This window comes from Myotis nattereri (assembly GCF_964212035.1).
Source record: "Myotis nattereri genome assembly, chromosome: 8".
In the NCBI taxonomy this organism is placed as follows: domain Eukaryota; kingdom Metazoa; phylum Chordata; class Mammalia; order Chiroptera; family Vespertilionidae; genus Myotis; species Myotis nattereri.
This window is the reverse complement of record NC_138083.1, coordinates 16,924,656-16,948,055: the sequence shown is the minus strand read 5'-3', so window position 1 is coordinate 16,948,055 and position 23,400 is coordinate 16,924,656. Positions and strand designations below refer to the sequence as shown.

At 45.9% G+C, this 23,400-nt stretch overlaps 1 protein-coding gene across 3 annotated transcripts in view; it reads right to left on the bottom strand.

Annotated features, from left to right (window-relative positions):
* RALGAPA2 (Ral GTPase activating protein catalytic subunit alpha 2) overlaps positions 1-23,400 on the bottom strand; it is a 300,833-nt gene that overhangs the window by 10,474 nt on the left and 266,959 nt on the right. For 2 of the 3 annotated variants that reach the window (XM_081097209.1, XM_081097211.1), the window contains one exon: positions 11,490-12,584. In XM_081097209.1, coding sequence (XP_080953335.1) covers positions 12,368-12,584 — 217 coding nt within the window. In that variant the 3' untranslated portion in view covers positions 11,490-12,367. Of the gene's footprint in view, positions 1-11,489; positions 12,585-23,400 lie in introns of those variants that run through there. The other variant, XM_081097210.1, reaches the window with a different exon arrangement.

Here is a 23,400-nt window from a genome sequence, read left to right as displayed (position 1 = left end):
GCAGGTGGAACACTCCTGAGGAAACTTCCCTCACATTCTTCTCTTCCTCTTCTGCAACTATAATGTACTCTTACAGATATACTATTGGTCAGGTGCATTAATTTGTGCACACTGAAAGGAAATTAAGTAGAATATTTTAATATCGCTATTCACCCTTTCTCTATAATAGAAGTGTCAACCAAATTCACGATCGACAATGACAGATGGAAACACATGCATACGATTGGTGCCAGTGAGAGCTTTATATGTATTGCGCATGTGCGAGTCAACTTAGCCTTTTATAGATATAGAATAAACTTGCTTAGTTAGACCTGCTTTCTGATATAGCTAAACCTTTTCCAGCCTAGTGAAGCACCCCAACTTCTCTTTCAGGTAATTGTCAGCAACACAGCAGTAAATATCAACACGAAGCAGATTATTATTGTAGATCACAAAGGGAGAACAAAAGGTAAAATATTTAACTGCAGCAGTGTTTGACTATATTCTTCGCAGTGAGAAAACCTGAAGTTATTTTTAAGGTCCACCATTTCTTACTTCTTTGCAGTCAGGTCAAATTTCTAAGCTTTCTAAATCTCCATTTTCCGGCTAATGAAAAGAAAATAGGATTCTACCGAGTCTTCTATCTACCTACTCCAAGACTTCTGTGAGGATCAAATGAGATGAGGCAATTGAAAACGCTTCACAGACATTTGGTTACAGTGTTAAATGTTTCTACCTGGCTATGAAGCAAGTCATGTTCCCGGGTTGAAGAAACTCCAAGGAGGCTAGTCGCTAGGGAGAGGAAGCCAGGGATTGCTATGTGATGTAATTTCCCAAACAGTCGGACACTTAGCATATTAGCCTTTTACTGTATATATTTAGATGACTAAGATTAAGTAAATTATAAATTTAAAATTAATATTGGTGTCAACTTTCTGGATAGACCCTCCTGGAGAAAGAGGTTCCTAGACCCCCTCACTACCTCACAGAACAGGAACAGTAAGAGTTTAGTTATGTCGAGCCACAGTGGCAGCTGTTTCTTCTACCAGTTGTAATTCACATCTAAAAATGGGAAAACACTACAGAAATGTTTATAGTAGCAATATTCATAACAGCTAAAATATGAAAACAACTTACATGGCCATCAACTGGTGAAGGAATAACCAAAATGTGGTCTGCCCTTACAATAGACTATTATTGATACAGGCTATAACACGGATGAACCCGGAGGACACGCTAAGTGAAAAAAGCTGGTGACCAAAGACCACATACTGTGATATCACTCGTGGGAAGTGTCTAGAACAGTGACGGCGAACCTTTTGAGCTTGGCGTGTCAGCATTTTGAAAAACCCTAACTTAACTCTGGTGCCGTGTCACATATAGAAATTTTTGATATTTGCAACCATAGTAAAACAAAGACTTATATTTTTGATATTTATTTTATATATTTAAATGCCATTTAACAAAGAAAAACAACCAAAAAAATGAGTTCACGTGTCACCTCTGACACACCTGTCATAGGTTCGCCATCACTGGTCTAGAATAAGCAGACCCAAAGATAGAAAGCAGACTTAGGTTGCTTAGGGTTGGGGGTGAGGTAGGGAGAATGAGAATTGACTACTAGTAGGTTTGTTTTTGTTTTTAGGGAGGGATAAAAATATTCTAAAGTTAGATTATGGTGATGGTTGCACACCTTGTGAACATACTGAAAATGGAATTGTACACTTTAAATGGGCACATACCAATTGTATGGCATGTGAATTATATCTCAATATGCTGTTTTTAAAAAGGGAAAAATAAAATTGAAGGGAGAGCTACTGCTATTAATTTCCCAAAAATGACACAACAGAAGTGGCTCCGAGTTCTAGGGGAAAATACCCCCACCCCCACGAACCCCTAGGGAGGCAGGGGGACCGGGCGGCTATGCAGTTCAGCAGCTGCCACCAGCATGTCTCCTGCACCGGCAAGCAAACTTAACCATCTTCAAAGCAAAGTAAATGGGGCCAGCCCTCAGGTAACACACTACCCTGACCTTCAAGGTCCCTCTCAGGCTTATTAAACTGGACCTCATCTGTCTTGTTATAAGTGGAGGTAGGATTACAGTGTGACTTTCCCCAGGACACCTGGGGTTTTGTATGCAGCGCAGGAGTATATTTTAAATCCCCAATAATCAATAGCTCAAGAATATGCAGCAGTTACGTTTGTGGTGACGTGTGGGAGAACGATGAGTGATGAGTATCTGTCTCAGGAAACACTGAAGAAGCAATGGAACTGTCTGGTAGCTTCACTGATAGAAGCTGTCCTTGGTCTTCAGACACTCAGGAAGCTATTTTGGTCCATAATTAAGACCTTTTCTACGTGTGAACCCTCCCTGTGGTGCTCCATTTGCACTCTAAAATAGGAAATACTCCGGTTAACTGCCAACCAAGTTTTCAGGGATGTATGCTGAGGGGAGCGTGCCTTGGTCATACAGCCTAGGAAGCAGTCCTTCCTGCCTTTGGGGCGGAGCGTTTAGCCTTTGCCACAAAAGAAGGGCTCGTCCCCTCCTCCCCGTTGTTCGTTTCCACGAGGGTGTTCCCCACAAGGAGGGGTCCTCTCCGAGGGGGGTGCAGTGAGTCTTGTTGGGAGGAGAGACTTAGCACTTGACCCTTGGCCTTGATATGACCAGCCACTTGACAGTGAAAAACACACAGCCCTTCTCAGTTAAAAACTGCCAGAGAGATACTCATGCTCTCCTGAGGGCAGACGGTGGGGCTGGTGTTGCAAATGCCCACACATGTGCAAAGAGCTATTACTGTTCACTGACTGCTCTAGATCAGGGGTGGGCAAACTTTTTGACTCGAGGGCCACAATGGGTTCTTAAACTGGACCGGAGGGCCGGAACAAAAGCATGGATGGAGTGTTTGTGTGAACTAATATAAATTCAAAGTAAACATCATTACATAAAAGGGTACGGTCTTTTTTTTTTTTTTTAGTTTTATTCATTTCAAACGGGCCATATCCGGCCCACGGGCCGTAGTTTGCCCACGGCTGTTCTAGGGCCATGTTTGTAAGAGTGAAACAGTGCCCGGGAACCTTGCTCTCATAGCCTCGCTCTTCTGGATAATGGAGTCACTGTACGTCTCTTCAAACAATGTTCCGTGATCCAGAGACACTCATCTACCACGGTTCTTCACGTCCGCTCACTGGTCTAAGACCACCGAGTTCTGGGACACGCCTCTGCAGGGTCTTGGGGGGGAGGGGATATGTGACTGCAGGTCAAAACTCTGTCATCCTTTTTACTTTCTCCCTTCCAACCCAAACCTCCCCATACAAAGAGCTGCTGTCCCTGTGCTCCCTTCACCTGTGCAACCCAGGTCAGGGGCTGCCTTCGGGGGCACTGGAGTGAGGAGGCCACTAGTGGGCCCCCTAGGGAATGTTCAGGGAGAACCTTGTGGGGTCACCACAGGCTCATTCATTAGTCAAACATGCCGCTGTGCCCAGGGACAGGAATACAAGGGGAACGGAATATCATCTAACCAGTCTCCTTCCAACCCCCCTATAGTACATCCCCCCTACAGAAGCCCAGAGTGATTTTTTAAAACAAGAATTCTTATTATGTTATTCTACTGCCTAACACCCCCCCTGCCCCCAAAGCTGGCCATCTCACTAGAGCAGTGGTCGGCAAACTCATTAGTCAACAGAGCCAAATATCAACAGTACAACAATTGAAATTTCTTTTGAGAGCCAAATTTTTTAAACTTAAACTATATAGGTAGGTACATTGTTATTAACTTAATTAGGGTGCTCCTAGGCTGGCCTTTGCTAAAAACGTCCTCAATCTGATTGAGGTACATTTGCTGAGGTCGACCCCTTCCAACTCTCCCATCCTCAACTCCTGCATGAATCGCGCGCGCGCGCCTCCCCCTGCCCCCCCCCCCCCCCCCCCCCCCCGCACTGCGTATCTCGCGGCCTGCCTGCACGGCGTCTCTGTCGACCGACGACCGACCAACACCCCCCACTTCTTCTAACACCACTTCTTCAAAATAGACTCACCCAGGCCAAAAAACGACTTCTGCGCATGGGCCACAAAGTTTCAATCGCACTGTACATGTGCGCCCGCACGTGGTATTTTGTGGAAGAGCCACACTCAAGGGGCCAAAGAGCCGCATGTGGCTCGTGAGCCGCGGTTTGCCAACCACTGCACTAGAGTAACAAAGTTTCCCAGCTGGCCACAGGCTGCTCTGACTTGCCTCATCCTCTTCACACCCTTGCTTACTCTGCCCTAACCACACGGGGGTCCTCACTGTTCCTGGAAAGCTCCTGCCTCAGGGCCTTTGCACTTGCTATTCCTCTGCCTGGAATGCCCCTCTCCCCCCACCCCACCCAGTTCTAAATGACTTTCTCCATCACCTCTTTCATGTCTTCCCTCAAATGTCCCCTTCTCAGCGAGGCCCGCCCTGACCCCCGATTTACAGTGCCACCCCGATGTTATGTTTCTCAGCAGCTCTCCTGCTCCTTTTGCTTTTTCTTCTTAGCGCCCCTCAATATTCCAAATGTTTATGGAATGGATGTCTGCAGGCCACGGCCCTCGTGGGTTCCCGTCTGCTTAAGCTGTAGCAAAGGTGCATGTGTGTCCCAGGAGCCAAGCCGGACCTGAGTTCTAATATGTAAACATGGCTCTGGCAGTCACCACGCTGGGTAACTGGGTAAGGAGCAGCCAGTCTCGGCCCATGGAGTTCCATTTCTGGCTGCTTCTTTTCTTCTCTGTGTTGATCCCTTCCCTCTGGGACTCCTGCCCCTGATGGTCTGGGTCAGCGCACATCCCCCTGGTCAGGAGCCTGGCCTCAGAGGGCACACCTGGATGCCAGAGGCCCTGGCGTTAACTGGAGTCGGGCTGTTTCTTTAGCTACTTCTCTGAGCCCTAGGGATGTAGCTAGGCAGCAGGGTTTCCCTAACTACAACGCACGGGCTCACGCGGGCCACACAGTCTGCCCAGCGTACCTTAGCAGACACGCAGGGCAGCCGGCACCTCCTGGTCCTGCCTGAGGTTAGGGCTGGGGGAGCAGGACCTCGCAGTGCGTCCTGGAGACCGCAGTGGCTTTCTCCAGCATCAGGCAACCTCACAGGTCAGACGGTCCGGCTCGCGAGAAGGGAGATGCTGGCTGACGGCACTGACCCCAGCTCCCACCACGGGAACGCTGAGCGCTGGGGGCAGGGCCCTGGTGAGTGAGTGCCGGTGGGTGGAATGTGTCCTCTGTGCATCTGGGACTTCACTGTCTCCTATTGTTAAAGTGGCCAAAAAGCAGGGTTCTGCCTATTTTTCTAGGCACCCTTCACAGGGATGCTCCTGGGCTCCTTGGGACTGAGAGAGGACTTTCGGCAACGGCAACACCGTAAGCACTTCAGGTATTATTTTAAAGTCGATTGGCATGTTTCCCATTTTAAGGGATTTTTTTTCAGCCTTTTGAGAGACTTTAAAGGCTAATGGGGAAAAGGAACCAGTTTTTCTCTTTATTATGCTGTTTAGAAGTTTAACTTCCTGGTTACCATCATATATCCCTCTGAAAAAGAAGAGTATGAGATATTCTCTTTTTCCGTCAGCAGACCTAAATGTTCCATCTGGCCTCTGCTTTGGTTTGGTTTTTGCTAAATAGAAAACCAAGCGAAGCCGTTGGGTTTTCCAGGAACCCACCGCCGAGGCCGTACGTGTCCCACCTGCTGGAACCAGGACACGAGGCCACAGCGCTGGTGCCCAGGAGTGTGGACCTGGGCGTCAGAAGCGCCAGGTTCTTTCGAAACAAAATCTCAAGGTTATTTCAAATAAGCTTTAATTAAGAGTCATTTCCAAAAACTGTCTCTGAGAAAAATTCTTAGTACCTGCCGGCCATCTCTTGGCAACTGCTGAAGTGCCCCCAGAGCCGTAATTAGCAGTGAGGCACTTACAACCCTGCCAGGACTGAGGAACCAGAGCTGGACGAACGCGGCCATTCACAGAAAAAGCAGCATCTTCACGTTCTTCCAAAGGAACAAATGAACTGTAATGTCCACACTTTAGAAGGAATAATCTCAGGTCCCATCTTTTTCTGGAAACCTGTGAGGACCCCCAATCTCTGCCCCTGCCCTGGGCAGGAGCGCCCCACCGGCTCTGACAGGAGCCCTTTCTTCCTCTCGTCTCTTCCTACAGCTATTAGCCTTTATATTCTTCTTGTCCGGGGCCTTCCAGTTCTCAGACGTCTTAATTCCCAGCCAATGTGAGAAAGTGGAAATATCTAATAGATATTAGGCAAGTTTTCATTTCCTCCCAGGTTCATAAGGCAGATGGCACAGCCCAGCTCAGGGAAATCTCAACCCAACTGCAAACCATCGGCTGACTGGCTTTTCCTCCCTTTTGACTGTACCTTTTAAACATGTGGTTATAGGTTGGAGCTAACTAATCTGGACTTATTAATCATTAGCCATTACGGGAGGCTTATGAGTATGTGCTTCTCCCTAACAAGACTTCAGGCTCCAGAAGGGAAGCAGAGGCAGGGCACAGGCCTCCAGAGCCTTTGTGTTTCCTTAAAATGCCCGGCTCAGCCCTCCTGGCGGCAGCTGCCACGGGAAGGGAGGGGAGGGCCATTCAGAGATGGTGCGGTTGACAGGGAGCACCATAGTGTTCTGTCAGGGTCAGTGGAACACATGTTTGTCTCATCTCTTCCTTCCCTCTTCCAAAGATGATGTTGAAGACAGTAAAGTTTTTAAGAGGAGAAAGGGGTGAAAAAGCACAAGGCAAAATGTGGTGCTAAAGGGGGCAACTGAGAATTCTCTCTAAAATCCTCAGTAACATTGAAGAAAGCATCCTGCACCAAGTGTCAGCTATTCAAACAGCATCACCCAGTCCGTGGCTGACCCAGGCTTTCTCCAGGGCAGTTCTGACCACACTGCTCATCACTAGTCCACGTTCCCTAGGAGACCAGGAAGGGAGGGGGAGAGGTGCATCACCATTACAGGTGTTTGTTCTGCATCCGCATCAGGCCCAACACACACCTGTGGCTGGGGGACACACCTGTACTGCTTAACGCAACAGCCTGACCGCTTTCTGTCACATTTCTCTTCTACTCCTTTTGCATATGTGATAAGAAAGAAATCATATGCATCATTCTCTAAGGCAGCGGTTCTCAACCTGTGGGTCGCGACCCCTTTGGCAGTCGAACGACCCCTTCACAGGGGTCGCCTGAGACCATCCTGCATATCAGATAGTTACATTACGATTCATAACAGTAGCAACAGTACAGTTATGAAGTAGCAACAAAAATAATTTCACGGTTGGGTCACAACATGAGGAACTGTATTTAAAGGGCCAGAAGGTTGAGAACCACTGCTCTAAGGGTTTTACAGTCTATTAAGATAGAAGAAACATACACCATGACAAAGACTTGCATAGGCTAAGAAAAATCAAGATATAAGTAACAAGTGAGATGGCACTAAGGCAAGGCCCTAACCATGACTAAGAGGCCCTGACTTAGGACAGTGGTTCTCCATCCTGCTTGCATATTAAAATACTCTCAGGAGTTTTTAAAAGAAGGTCCCCAGGCCCAGACCACAGCCCAGACCAGGAAATCCCAATGCCTGGTATGGGGACACAGCATCCAGATTCTTACAGCTTCACAGGTGAACCAATGTGCAGCTGTCGCCAGATCCAGGCGGCTCAGCAATGGGACTGTGGGTGGTTAAAAAATTCCTATGGCTGCTTCAGTGTATTTTTAAGAAGAATGCATTTTAAGTGTTGTTGTTTTTTTAAATGTCATATGCAAAGGGGGTCAGAATTGAGGCAGTTAGGGTGTGAAGAAAGATCTGGTCTGGGTCTGGGAGGGATTATTGGGTGGAAGGACCGCACACTCAGGGCAGTCGGTTTGCAGGGCGTGTGGCTACACTTGCTTAGCCATGGACACCTGAGGGTGCGGGGTGGCAGCCGGAGCTCCTGAACAGACAGGGTCACAAGAGCACTTGCACTTAAAGGTAACTTCTGGAGTATCCGAGTGAAATTCTGAGATTCAGCCCTGGTCTTTAACTGATATTAATACACCAGCAGCCGTGGCTCTGATTTCTGGGACTATCCCACGGGGCGGGCACGGGGCCAGCATTTTCATATGTCCTGGCCCTGGCTTGCACCTCTCCTTCTAGGAGACAGGCTGCTAAGAGATGCACCCAGGGTCTTCTGATAGTTTCTGTGAACTTAATATAATGATTTTGTTGCAGAGAAAAATTACTAAGGTCTTTTCTGTTAGGTTGGTAAAGCTTTCTAAGCGGGCACCTGTGCAATTCCTGAGCGTGAAAGGTGAAAACGTGAAGCTCTGTACAGTAGCAGCAGAGGCAGCAGCATCCGGAGACCAACATGGACTAATCTGCTTTAAGCTCCAAATATGACCTACATTACAAGTGGCAGAATCTGATGGTGCCTAGTGAGGCATTTTCTCCCACTTGTTCTAAATCCTGGAGCCTTCACAGTCTCTAGCCTGTCATGAAGGAGGGAGTGTTTCTGACCATATCTTGGAGAAATCATGTTGTTTTATGTAGGGCTAACAAATAAACAACGATCTGTGCTCCCTCTGCTGGCTCCCTATAGCAATATTAAAGCAGGAAGGACCACAAACAGTGCCGGCATCCTCAGCAAACACTTCTCTTATAGGGAGAGGAACCACTCATTTTTCTTGGTTTTAGACATTCTTTGAGAGAAATCCATCTTTATCACCTTCTGACCAAAGCACTTGGAAATTCTTAAAATATGATGTTAAATTAGACATACCTGTAGTTCACAATTACCAAATTGTCAGCTGTGACTAATAGTAATTTGGGGATCATTTATCAACAGACACAAGGGGATCCCTCCCAGATCTTAAGGTCCAGACACAATCATTAAAGCAGTCTGAAAAAAAAAACCCCTCAAGTCCAAGCTAAAGTTTCTCTTTTCTCCTTTTGTTTTATAAGAGCAGCTTCCCAAAAGTAAAGATTTACACTATTTATATCCTTTCTGATAATGTCAAGCATTAGACTTGATTTTCCAAATCATTAGCATGCAGAAGAATGACCTCATGGTGAACAGATGCACTTGGCTGTGAGCGGCAGCGATTACATCAACCCCTCCCAGCAGTCGAGGGCGCCCGTGCCCGTTAACCCTTTAACAGCTCCTTTGCTGGCCCCCTTCATTGGAAACATGCTTGGAAACACAAACTTAGTCCCTTACCCCAATGTGTGTGTGTGTGTGTGTGTGTGTGAAATGCACATATGTACATACATAGAACATATCTATACACACACGTGTAGACATATATATGCAAACACACACTCGTGTGTGTGTTAACTGCAGCCAATAGTTTAACACTGGCTACCACTCAGAAATTGCTGGTCAATAAGGAAGGAATCAAAAGGAATGCAAATTACAGGGCTAGGTAAGAAAGCAGCTCCAATCCGGTTCTACAGTGGGCATTACTGAAACAAGGAGTGGGCAGAATAGATAGGAGGTATGTGGCATTGTAAAATAATGTTTTTGCATTGGCAAAATACGTGTGTAAAAATCCTCTTTTAAAAAAAGCTGAGCACCCACCTATTAGCCAAACAACAAAAGACCCTGCCTCACATCTGTGGTTGACAGTGAGTCATGAATAGAGGACACAGTTGGCCACCGTGACCATCTATGGCCGCCTTGGGTGACAAGCGACAGCCCTGGGGCAGGGCGAGTCTGAGGAGAGGGCACTTCCCACTTGGCACATCTCTTACTTACAGCGAGGATGTAAAGCAACATCAGAGTCCCTCCCTCTAGAAACAGGGGCTGCTGGCTGCTACAAAGCCAGTGTGCAGTGAACACAGCGTTCAGGTTGCTCTCCTTCTGTGTTCACAACAAAGCCCTTGGACAAGGATACAAAGAGAACCCGAGGGCCCCTCGCTCCTCAGGCTGTGCATATGCATGTGAGCAGTAGCCCAAGGCCTGGCTTTGGTGACCCTGCTGGCCAGGATGGCCGGGTTGGGTCGGATGGGCACTGTGGGAGCTTAAGCTGCTCGGGGTCAATTTTTCCAACTGGCTTGCTGCTTGGAAGAGCAGACTGCCTCTCAGTTTCTTAGTTTAAGCTGCTCAGCTCATCTGGGTTTGATCACACTCGCCCCAAGATAATAAAAAACACTGTGAATAAGTGAGAAGTGTTTTCATCTGTAAAAGTGGTAACAGACAGGGGTAGGGATTCCTCGAAAGCAGAACCGGCACGGGCATGGGGCGAGGAGGTGGCTCTGAGAGTGCGCCTGTGCGTGCTCCACCCTCACTGCGCTGCCCCCAATTTCAGTTCAGGTCAAGTTCATTTCTAGTTCCTTCTTAATCACTGTGGTGGGCACATAGGCAAAGCATTAAAAGAGAGAGAGCATTATGCCCTGACACAAGTCCCATTCATGGATTGGTGTGATATGCATACAAAAATTTTTATCACTCAACACCCAATTCCCTAAACCTTAAACAGTATGAAATGTGATACTGGTGTAAATAACTTGAAAAAAGAAAGGAGCAGGATTTGTCTTGATATTCCATCTTTGGTTTCACGTTCCTTTTGTACAGGTTCCAATGCCCACACTTCTGAGCTGTCAGAACCTTTATCTGTTAAGGGACTTTGGCAAACGCGATGTTCTTGAAGAAGCTTGTCAGTAATCGTCTTTAAACTGCAGGTCTTAAAAAACCCAAATGACTCCTACAGTCTCACTTAAGATGTTACCTACACACTAATTTAAATTGGTTTTAATAATCTTAAACTTTTGGGGAAAAAAATCAAATTTATACAGAGGCTAAAATATACCTAGAAAATAAAGTTCATCAATATTTGTTTCAATAGTCAAGAGCCTTAAGAATGTAACAGTTGAATTGATGAGTGCAAATATCTATTATTTAATCTCTTTAATTTTAAGAAACAAAAAGGTTTCTCAAAGTACTGAAAAATTAAGCCCCAAATCATTGTGAGGGTGAAAAAACCAGAATAATTATCTTTAAAAAATTAGCTTTGCTATAGATCTTTCATGGGCTTTCACCAAGAATTAGAAACAATTTTAAACCTCTACCTAAACTGGGTATGAAATCTTCATTTCCCTTGAAACTGATTTCCTTTTGGTTTTAGATGGAACGTTGGCAGAGTGTATAAAAGAATTCAATTCACAGCTGTTCTACCTTTTTAATGTAGGAAACATTAATCAAAGCTTTAAGTTATAAGCTTTTCTCATGTTGCTTAGTATTCCAGTTCAACAACGATCAATAGAGGCCATCCCTGTGTTCCTCGACGCCTCACCAGGAAGCAGGGGCGTGATTATGTAAATCGCATGGCTCTGCTCCCTTGGCCAGCTTGCTTATCTCCCAGGCCTTCTGCCTGCTGCTCCTGGCTCCCCCGGCGAGTGCAAGCCTCTCCTCTTATCTCCCAACAAAGCTGGGAGAGGCGAGGACCGAAGCCAGCGATGTTAAACAGTGATGCATGGCTGATTTTATTTGTAAGTGATTTATTTCACGGAATTTAATTTTTTTTCACTTTGTGTGTAAGAGATTTGTTAACAAGTCAGAACAGGAGAAGGAAGGTGGTGTCAGAGGCAACTGACACAGGTTAGAAATCTATTAAGCGCCCTCACAATGTGTCTACACTAGCAGAAGGAAGCCCTTCACTGAGAATTTCAGCATGCGTTGACTAAGCATCCCATTACTCTCTGAAAGGCAAGTCATCTGCAATGACATGCAGAAATTTGTAAGTAATTCTATTCTTTGAAAAAAAAAAAATAAAACTCCACCCACAATAATCATACAATCATTTTAGGTGGCAGTATACCATTTTCCCTGAATTGTTCATATAAGAGAGTGAAACCTAAAAACAAGAACATTCACGGAAATGTTTGAAATTTCCCATATGCCTAATAAATGAACATGACGGTCAGCCAGTTTCTAAATAGGTTCCACACCAGGTGCTGCTCTGGTCGGCGGCCGGTCCATGTGACACAGGCCGCTGTAGGGAAGGCTCGTGCGGCCCTGCCATCATGATGGACCAGGGGACACCGTCCTTCCATTCCTCCCGCATTAATCCCTGACCCGGGTATCTCGAGTATCTCGGCAGCGTAATCCCCATTTAGCATTAGTAGCAACGGCTTCGACTGTGAGGAACTCTTTTTTTGATAAGTAAGCACTGATGCGGGCATCGCTTTTAGACAACATTATTCCCAGCTCAGCAAGAAACCCACACTCCCAAATGAACCGAGCACATCACTGAGGAAAGTTCATTAACCTCGCTAGATTCGGAGGTTAACAGGATAGCGGAAGAAAAGAACTGGGTGAACAGCTCGGATACAAAACACATTAAAATGAATGTCATCGTTCCTTTTGATATTCATTAGTTGATTCAGAGGGAGAATGCTCTTCTTAAATTCGCAAGCATTTATCTGTGAAAAACAGGTGTACATCTGCTGCTCGAGTGTGTTTTAAGCGTGCGAGGGAAGAATAATGCAGACACTCACCCGTTCCACCGAGGGAGTAGCTGGGAGACGGAGAGAAGACTTGGGCTGCGAAATCCTCAAATGTCATTACTTCGCGGTGGTTCTGAATTATGGCTTCGAGATAGAGGGCTCGCTCCTCGTAGCTGCAGTGATCGGTTAAGGAAACAAGTGCATGTGCAGAATGGCACACATAACAATGCCAGGGTCCACTCTGCTTTACGTACAGTGATGCAACTTTTATGTTTTGGGGGAGGGGGGGAGGGGCGGGGCGGGGAGGGGGGGAGATTACCTTGCAAGTTTGTTAACATCTGTCAGAAATTTAAGGATTGGTCTTAATGATAAAATTCTGATTTTGAGACCGAAGTTTCTTTTGGATTTCAATTGCATCCAACACTAGTATCAATAAAAAGTATGTAATCCATAGTTACAGAATCACATCAAAAGACCATTAAGATTGAGTCAAACGAACAAAAACAGAGACACGGACGATGACAGCATCTCTTTCCACTGACAGCTGGGGGACAGAGCTGGATCTTCTCTTGCTAGTTCCCGGATAAAATGTCCTCTTCAGCCTACTGACAAAATGATTTGCTACTTCAAGCAAGGATCAGTGAGAAGGTGGTGGCACACACTCCTAAGAAATAAGCTAATCATGTCCCTGGGAAGAGGGAAGGCCGAGGAGGCATGCTCTGAGGGGGCACCTGAGCCGAAAGCCGAGCTAGGCTGTGAGCATTCGGAAATAAGAACAAATACGTTGGAGGATCAAGCAGAGAGTGCACAGGGCAATACTTAAAAAAAGACTGCCTTTTAATTAAAACTGCAGTCTGGAACACACGCATTCAAATGTGTAATCAAAAACCAGCCACCAATAAAACTTACAAGCGTAACACACTGAAGCAACTTTCCAGCTGTCTTAACAGGACCCCTGCGTGTGGCCGCCTTTCATGGGGCAGAAAGCAAATCTTCCCCTTTTGTGTGCAGCTTCTGCTTCCTGGGAAGGTGAATGCTGCACTTCCAATAACAGGATAACGCCAGAATAATTCGACGGCGATGGAGGCACCACACGTATGACTTTATGAATTAACACTTGGGGAAGGCGGCATGATGTCTCATTTTCCCCTTCCTCATCGTCAACACCAAAGTTAAAAGACGCGTTTTGGTCATTGTGAAAATCATGCTAATTTTCCAGGAGCACCGGGAATGTAGATCAACATCAGTTTATGATCTGTAGCGACAGAAGCAATCCTAGCATCTCTCACTGTGTTGTCAAAATGGCCTCTTAAAAACATAACTTGGTGACAATTATGCCCTTCCAATTAGCTTTCGATAGAGCACGTGTCTTAAAACAGGAAAATATTTTTCTGTTTTCTCGGTGCAGGCTCTCCCTCCCCCTTCTCCTTGAACTGTATTCAGAGAGCATTCTGCACCACGAAACCAGAGGCAGTCCGGGCTGTGCTGTCAGTACAGCGGCCATGGGTCACACGTGGCTATCTAAATTTAAGTTTAAATTAACTACAGTAAAGAACAGAGATCCAGTTCCTCTCGTCTCCCTGGCTGTGGCTCGGGGTCCCGTGCTGGAGGCACACACAGACGCACCTGCCGCCGTGGAAAGCACGACTGGGCAGCCCTATTCCAGAATTTGCCTTTAGGCTGCCTCTAAGCAGCTTTTAAAAAGGGAACTGAGTTTCAAGGTTTCAAAAGTGGCCCCTCTGATGATTTATGATCTTTCCCATAGGGGGTCACACAGCCCTGGGCCTGCAAGCGTGAGCTGCACTGGCTCCTCGGCTGCAGGCAGAGCTCCCGGTGACTCACCTTAACTAACGAACAGGCTGCCAAACTTCCTCGGCGAGAGGCGCCCTCTCAGGCCCCATTCCAGAGGGACCCACTAATGCCATTCACGTCTCATTATGAACACGCTTATTCTGCACAGTACTTGGCTGTCACCGCGGCTCGGCCCTCTGTGCATGGCCCCAGCAAGCCGCTGGTCTGGGGAACAGCAGGACGTTAGGCCTGAGTGGCCGTCTGGTGAACAGGCACTCTGACACTAAGCTGGCACGTGCTGGCCCAGCAGGGGCCGAGTGAGGCGTGACAAATTACTCAAAGAGCTAAGCTAAACTTATGTCTGACAACCACCTGAGCCTTCGGACAGCCATGGCCCGCTGTCAACACTCAATTCATGGAGCCTCTTTTCAGCCCCCCGTTTGCTCGTGGGCCTGGGTTAGAGCAGGTGCGTCCCTCTAAAGACCTGTCATGCTCGGCCTGGAATCGTCCTGCTGTTTCCTGAAAGGCCCCACTGCGTCCGACACATCCACATACAGCGCTCGGGACAATGGTGAACAAAACAGAAATGTGAATGCATCTTGCTAAATATGCTATCTGGGAGCGTGTCTGCTATGTAAATCAGGCTCACAGTCAAGCCTATACAGGGATGCTGTGTGCAATCCCATAGAAGCCCATCCTCATCCTGCATGACAGCCCCCGACTGTCCTAGCGAGTCCCAGTCAGGCTGAGAGCAGGCCCAGTGCTGGAGTTCCGGAGGGTAGCAACCAGGTTGTGAGATTCTCTGACTCGAGGAACAGCTGTGGTGTGAACCCTAACACAAGGCTCTGTGGGGGACAGAGAGCACAAACGGTGCTTCTGGAACTGGGTAACTGGGGAATTCAGACTTCATAGAAGGTTCCTGATCTCCGTATTTTTGCCCAACAGTCACAGACCCCCCTACTATCTCACTAAAAACCACACAAAGTACTTTTTTTAAACAGCAATTTTTCCCCTTAATTACGCAATTCAGAGACCATTCAATTTACTAACTAGAAAACCATCTTGATTTGTGGTTACTTTTGGGTTTCTTTGGTGACCCATTCTGTCTATATTTTCACATAGGAATTTTTATTTATTATAGATCTTCCTCTACTTGACTAAAGAGGCCATTGGTCTTCACTGGTTACATTTCATCAAAACTTCAAGAGGACTTCCTGAGACCCTCAAACACACTCTGCTGGGTTGCAAGAGCCTGAGGATCCAAGTTCAAAACCTCCCTCTTCCCCTCCTGCTTTATTCTGATTATAACTTGTTTTAATTTTTAGAAATGGCAGCAGCAGATGACAGGAGGGAGCTTACTTTTTGGAGGAAGATGGGTCTAGGTCTGAATTCCAGCCCTCTCCCTTAACAGCTAGGGGAACCCCAATTCACCTCCCCCCCTTACCCCGCCCGCCCCCCCCCCCCCCCGCACTTTGGTTGTCTTATGTGTAAAAATGGGGACATTGACATCTGCTCTTGGGGCTGCCAGAAGGATTAAGTGGAATCATATGAAGCATCGACCCAGCTTCCAGCACACAAAAGAAACTCGATAAATGTGAGCAGCCTGTTCCTCCCACCCCCTTTCACATGGGCTTGGCCACAAGCAGGCCTCCTTCACACTGCAGCCCCCTGCTGAGCTGGGGGCGTGTCCTATGGTGTCCATGTGACTAATCATTAAATGGAAGCTCTGAGTTCAAGTAAGTTTCCAGAATCATGGTTAGTGGTGCAATTGGGGCTAGAACCCAGGTCTTCTCACATTCACTGCTTGCAGCCAATATCTAGAATTCTAGAATACAAAGAATTTCAAATTTTAAGCAAGATTGGGAGCTAAACTCCAAAGGAAGATAAACTGACTTAAATATACCTGGGTATAAGAGTCAACATGCAACTTAAACTTGAGCACATGGCTTTAAATTGCTGACTTTATAAATTCGTGCAAATAACAATTACTTCATTGAATTTCTTTTTACTTATTCAGGCTACGTGCTTGTTGACTGCCCATATAGTAGTTTTAAATTTCTATCTTGGGATAACTTTTACCTTGGATCACTTCCATTTTTTTTTTTTTTAATCAAGGGGAAAAAGGAATTGCTTGAAAGAGTCTATATTGCAAGTTGCATTTTTTTTTTAACCCATGAAGTCCTTCTTGCCTGGCCTTCTCTAAATTTCCCAAGCATGAACACCACACTCAAGTGGACAAAGCCGCTTGGAGGAGGCTGCCCCTTCTTGCTGGACACAAACCAACCCAGGGCCCTTGGCTGTGACTGCAGCCTCCACTCACAGCAGTGACCGCAGAGAGAGGGAGCACATCCCTGGGCTGCAAGTTGATCCCCAGCCCTGGTGGGGTGTGTGCGGTAGGCAACCAATTGATAAGTCTTTCTTACATCGATGTTTCTCTCTCCCTCCCTTCCATCCTCTCTAAAAATCAATGGAAAAAAATAGCCTCACATGAGAATTAACAATAATAACAACAAAAAAACAAACTGATGAGAACAGAAAATAGCACTACTCAAACTGATCTTTTCTCACTCACTCATTGGAAGGACAATGAGCTTCTTTAAGCCCAAGGTAGATATAAAAAGTATAAGTTTGCTTATTAGAGATAATGACAACAGAAAAGTCCATATGGTTGAGACACAGAGAAAGCAGAAAACAGACGGTGTTATTTTTAGGATCTTCGTTCTAGAAATAGATTGAAATGTTAGAAAATTAGAGAAAAATTCAGAAAGTTATGAAAACTGACAGATGGGCTTTAAAGAGCTCAAGTCAAACATAGACACAAATGCCATTCATGGGGGTGGCAGTACTGCTTCGGCCAAAATGTTTCTCCTCAAAAATACTGTTGCTAGAATTACCATGCACTAAGAGTGACAAAATGGGCTGAACTAGACTCAAAATACTACACAAGTACATGGGCCTATGTGTATGATTTCTATACATTATCCTGCTCTGCTCATAAGACTTGATCTCAAGTGACTTTGCCATTATCAAAAAGCAAGTCCACCTTCACTCAAGTGTGCATCCATTCAATAAATGCGTACTGAGTGCCCATCTGTGCTTGGTGATGGGCATGCAACTGGGAAATGAGACAGATGCTGTCCCCGCCCTTGTCAAGCCTGCGTTCTAGCAGGAACAAATCCAAAGAATAAGGCAGACTGTTCTTACATTAGTGCCAGGTAGGAAAGCGGGGATAGGAAAGGCAGGGCAGTCTCTGAAGAAGTGGCAGGAAAGGGGCTCATCATGGGGGATGTGGTCAGGGAGTGGTAAGAGCATTTCAGGCACAGAGGCATGACCCAGAAGGAGCTTAGGGCGTTGCAGCCAAGGTGACTGGCACCAAAGGGTGGCAAGATGGTGAGGAGGGACAGTGGAAAGACTGGCTGTGGCTGGGTCACGGGAGACCTGTTTGAGACAAGGGAGCATATGATTTTACTTAAGATTTTGGAACTCTCTTAGAAGATCTTCCATCACTAAGAAGAGTCTAGCATGCCCGTGAGTTTTGAAGAAGTGATGCTGACTTGAATCTATAGATTCAACCAATGGGTTTGTACAAATGTCTTAATAATTTATACTTTTTGCCTGTTGCCAGAAGTGAAGGACATCTATTCTGGGCAAGTGGAAAAGGTAAGAAGGTTCCTTGAAGATTTGAAATGATCAGAATCTCTGAGAATAGTCTTGACAGAGAAAGGGTCATGTTGGGTGATGGGCCTGACTTGGAGGGAAGAGGAAATGGAGCGGAGGTGGGGGAGAAGCAGCCATCCTTAGACGAAAAAGAGAACAAAGCATTATAGACCAGATAGTGGGAACATTCCTCACACAAGGATAAGTACTGGGCTCACATAAACCTGGTGAAAATGAGATTGCTTAAGATAGCTGTGGTCCGGCTGGCATGGCTCAGTGGTTGAGCATTGATCTATGAACCAGGAGGTCACAATTCGATTCCTGGTCAGGGCACATGCCTGGGTTGTGGGCTTGATCCCCAGTGTGGGGCATGCTGGTCAAGGATTCTCTCTCAACATTAATGTTTCTATCTCTCTCCCTTCCTCCCTGAAATCAATAAAAATATATTTTAAAAAAGATAGCTGTGGATTGAGGAATGCTACCCTTAAGCAAATGCTTAAAATATACCCATACATACATTTTAAATCTAGTAAGAAAGATGAGCCAACAGTGGCAGAGACTCTGTGCTCAGAGAAGAAATGACTGAGAATATTTTATAAAAGTAGGAAACTAATGAGCTAATATCATCTGTTGGTCCCACTACCAGTAGCCTTTGGATTAGAGAATGCAGCAGATGATAACACCTTCTCATTTTGGGGGCAATTTTGTGAACAGTGATCAAAGGATAAAGTTTTAAAATGCCTACTGGTCTTACATATGACACCAAAAGCACAAGCAACCAAAGAAAAAATAGGAAAATTAGGCTTCATCAAAATGAAATACTCTTAGACTTCAAAGGGCTCTATCAAAAAAGTGAAGAGACAACCCATGGAATAAGGGAAAATACGTATTTGCAAATCTTAAGAGACCCTTCATAAGGGTCTCATGTACAGAATATATAAAGAACTCATATCTCAATAATAAAAGCACAGCCCCCTTAAAAATATGGGCAAATGATTTGAAAAACTTTTCTCCAAAGAAGATATACACATGACCAATACATGACCAGGTGCTCCACATCATTAGTCAACAGGGAAATGAAAATCAAAACCACAATGAGCTACCTCACACCCAGCAGGACTGTTATAATCAAAGGATAAGAATCAATAACAACAACATTTAAAAAGAAAAAAGAAAAAAGGATGAACAAGTATTGGTGAGAATGTGGATAAATTGAAATTCTCATGCTTTGCTGGTAGGACTGTAAACTGGTGTAGCCACTAAGGAAAATAGTTTGGCAGTTCCTCAAAAAGTTAGACATAATCTGGCTGACATGGCTCAGTGGTTGAGTGTCGACCTATGAACCAGGAGGTCACAGTTTGACTCCTGGTCAGGGCACATGCCTGGGTTGTGGGCTCAATCCCCAGTGTGGGGCATGCAGGAGGCAGCTGATCTATAATTGCCTCTCATCATTAAGGTGTCTTTCTCTCTCTCTCCCTCTCCTTTCTTCTCTGGAATATATATATATTACATATGACCCAGCAAAACCTGCTCCTAGAGAACTGAAAATACATGTCCACACAAAAACTTGGACAGACACGTTCACAGCAGCATTATTCATCACGGTCAGAAAGTAGAAGCCCAAATGTCCATAGACTGATGTATTCATAGATAAAATGTGATATATGCATAGGATGAAATAGAACTGAGTCATAAAAAGGAATGAAATACTGAACATGCTACAACCTGGATGAACTTTAAAAACATGTTAAGTGAAAAGAGCTAGTCACAAAAGGCCGCCTGCTGTGTGACTCCATTTATAGAAATGTCCAGAATAAGCTCCTCTATAGGTTTTATTTTATTTATTCTGACAGAAAAGAAATTAGTGATTGCCAGGGGCAGGGGTCAAAGAAAAATGAGGAGTGACCACTGTGGGTATGGGGTTTCCTTTTGGGGTGATGAAAATGTTCTGGAATTGAATGATGGTGATGGTTGCACAGTCTGGTGATTATGCTAAAAACCACTGTATCACACAAGTGAAAGGGTGAGTTTTATGCTATGTGACTTATAGCTCAACAAATGCCTATTGGTGTACAGCACACACTATGTATTCCGGGGAAGGTCTTCTCACGAGAAGGTCCTCACTGACCATGCTCCCGAACCAATGGCAAGGTGGCCTGGCAGAAGCAAGAAGCAAAGCCCCCCAGGTCTTGGTGTGGGATCTTTTATTCTTGGAGACACCTGAGGAGGGCAGACCATGTGGCAGGGACTGTCCCTGGATGGGAAGGAGCACCGTGACAGAGACAGTGCTGTCCCTCACAGCATTCTCCCTTCACATGCCAGGTGGCAAGGACCCCAGTGAGCGGAACGAATCCAGAGGGTGGTGCAATTCCCTGGGGGTGGACAGTGGTCTAGGCCAGACAGCAAAGGGCCGGCCACGGGAAGAGAAGCAACATCTGTCTACAGCACCTTAGAATCACTGAAGGGTTTAAAATAAAAACCAGCAAGATCTAATCTGTACTTGAGAGAAAATGAGGGGTGAGGGGAAGGATGTGTGAGAAAGGGCCTAGAAGGGAGCGAGACAAGAGGAAGAGAAGCTAGGAACTAAAGGAAGAGAAAAGAGAGAGGAGAGAGGGGACATGGGCCTTAAGAAAGCGCTGGTGGAGGGAAAGGAAGGGAGGAGGCAGGGTGCAGGGCTCTCTGGGGCAGACCCAGCTGCACGAGGGTGAGAGAGAGGGAGGAGGGATCGGGGTGTAGGTGACAAGATGAACGGTGGAGTCTGATGGGCCTACAGGATGTCAGCTGAGAAATACTGGGGAGGTGATGAGGGCGCTTCAGCAGAGGCCTGGGCTGGAGATAGAGAGCTGTGAGTCATGGGTCAGAGATGATCATGGAGGGGAAAGGGGAGAATGAAATGCTGAGAAGTCCCTCCTGCCCGCGTCGGAGGGGGATACAGAGTGAGAACCACGTCACAGAACCCTGGGAGAAGCTTCTGGAAGGAGAGGCCTCTGCTTCGATACCCTTCTGGGTTCTCAGCCTCTTCCCTGGTATGCCACCCAGCAGGATACGCCACTGGTGGGCTGGGTTGGGCATCTAATAATCCTAAATAAGTGGATGAAATTCCATAATAATTGAGACAAGAACAGAGGCTAGTTCCATCCTGAAGCCATGTATCACTTCTAGAAAGATTTTGTTTGTCTTTCCATATAATGCAAACTTAAAATTCTAGGATTAAGACCCCAAATAAATGAATCATGCCGAGTAAATGTCACTGCCTGGCAATGGATAGAGAGGATGACTCTACTAAACAACGTAACCAAATAAAATGAATGTTTAGGAAAAGGAAATTAAACACATAAGATAGTAGATTAGGTTTCAAACCCTAATGATACACTCCTGGAGAGGAAAACAGTCACTACTGCCAAGAAAGAAGAAAATACCCAAATAACCAAGTTTAAGAATAATTCTGAGGAAATAAGAGTAAATGGGAAAAAAATAGGTTTTCTTCAGGCTATTAGATTACAGGCTTTTGGAGAAGGTCTGCTCTCCATGCCCATGTCCTTCTGGCATAGGCAACGGAAGGAAGGTCCCTGCAGAATCTGAGATGCTGATGGGTTAGATCTATATTTTATTAGAAACGTTCAAATCAGTGCTTCCCAGGGATTGATTTGTGAAGGAGCATAGTCTTAATTACAGCATTTTCCATTTCCATCTTGTCCAGTTCTAGTGCATCCCACTCTCTGTAAATCACCAAGTGAGAAAGGGCCCCGCGACACTGTCACTCCAGGTCTCCCATCAGGAAAAACGTTAAGTGACAAGAAAATCAGTCATTTGGTGAGCAAAGATTCTGCAGGCTGCTTTGCTGATGACAACGACCCAAGAAGTGACGGATCAATATGAACAATAGAGAGCCTAAGAGTTCTGCCTTCTTTACGTCAATACCTTGATTTCTGGGAGGAAGGGAGTCTATGACACTTGAACTGTTTCTTTCACTGATTTTCATTCATCACAAAGATATGGTATCTAGGAGCTAAAAATGTAGTCATAGACATGTGGCACATATTCTGGTTATCACTTTTTTGAAATAGTCCATCTGTTGACTATAGTCCATCAATAACCCAGTAGGCCCAGATGAAGTTAGACTGGGCTCAGGAATGGCAGAATTAAAATTTTGTGGTCCAAAGTATTTGCACCAAGCTCTGTATAGATTTTTCTTGATTTTTCATTTCTGAAAAATAATTTTGGGGTAATATTCCTCTTTATGATGTTTATAAAATTTGAGCTATGTTCTTTTTTTAATCCTCACCCAAGAATATGTTTTTTTATTGGAGGGAGGGAGGGAGGGAGGGAGAGAGAGAGAGGGAGAGAGAGAGAGAGGGAGAGAGAGAGAAACATTGATGTGAGAGAGAAATATCATTAGATCGGTTGCCTCCCGTACTTGCTCAAACCAGGGATCAAACCCCAACCTAGGTATGTGCCCTGATGGGGAATCAAACCCACAACCTTTTGGTGCAAGGGATGATGCTCACCTGGCCAGGGCTATATTTAAGTTTTTTTCTGTACATTTAAAAATAATAAATATGAATATATCTAAAAATAGAAAATAATCTATATATATATATAAAACCCTATATGCAAATAGACCAGAAGGTGGAACAACCAAACAACCAAACAACTGGTCGCTATGATGTGTGCTGACCACCAGGGGGTGCACATGGAACATTGTAGGCATTGGCCGTGATGGGATGGTGGAGCAGGTGAGCAGGGGTGCCAGATCAAGGCAGGGTGCTGGTTGCTGTCATCAGGGCAAGCCTCTGGTGGTTACTGAAAATTCTTTGCTCCCACATGCTGCAGTCCCACCCAGTGCTGGCACCCGCTGCTGGCACCGATCGCCCCTGAGAGCTCTTCCACCTCCCCCTGCTCTTGAGGGGCGATCGGAGCAGCAGCCACTGCTTGCACCCGCTGCCGGCGCCAGCCTCAATTGCTCGGTGCCATCAGTGGGTGCGAGCAGGGCGGTGCCATCAGCATGTGGGAGTGACAGGGGGATTGGGGCTGCTGGCAGACAGGGGATGGGGGGGCCGTGATGGGAGGGGACGGGCAGGGGTGCAGAGGATGGGCCGAGACCCACCCCTGTGCCCACCGTAGCCTCGCAGCCCACAGTTCCTTTCAAGGTGCACAAATTCATGCACTGGGCCCCTAGTATTTTTATAAAGGCTTAACAGTATCTGTGTTTTCCAGGAAGATGCTCATCTTAATACCAAATTATCAGATGACCAGAAACTCCAAGAAAAGTTAGGGGTTTACCAAATGCCAGCGACCTAGAAACTGAGGAAAGCAGCTCATGTGAAGGGTGCCAAGCAGTCTCCTCTGGCCTGTTCAGACTCTGGCCTAGTGGGCAAAATAGGGCGTCACGGCACACCTGAGTGCAAACTACCACTGCTGCCCCACACCTGAAACTCAATACACCCACAGACTTACCAAAGAAACTGCTGCACAGTTAATGAAACCTAACTGGAAATTTGGGGGAATTCTAATGATACAAAGCTTTTCCATGATCAGCAG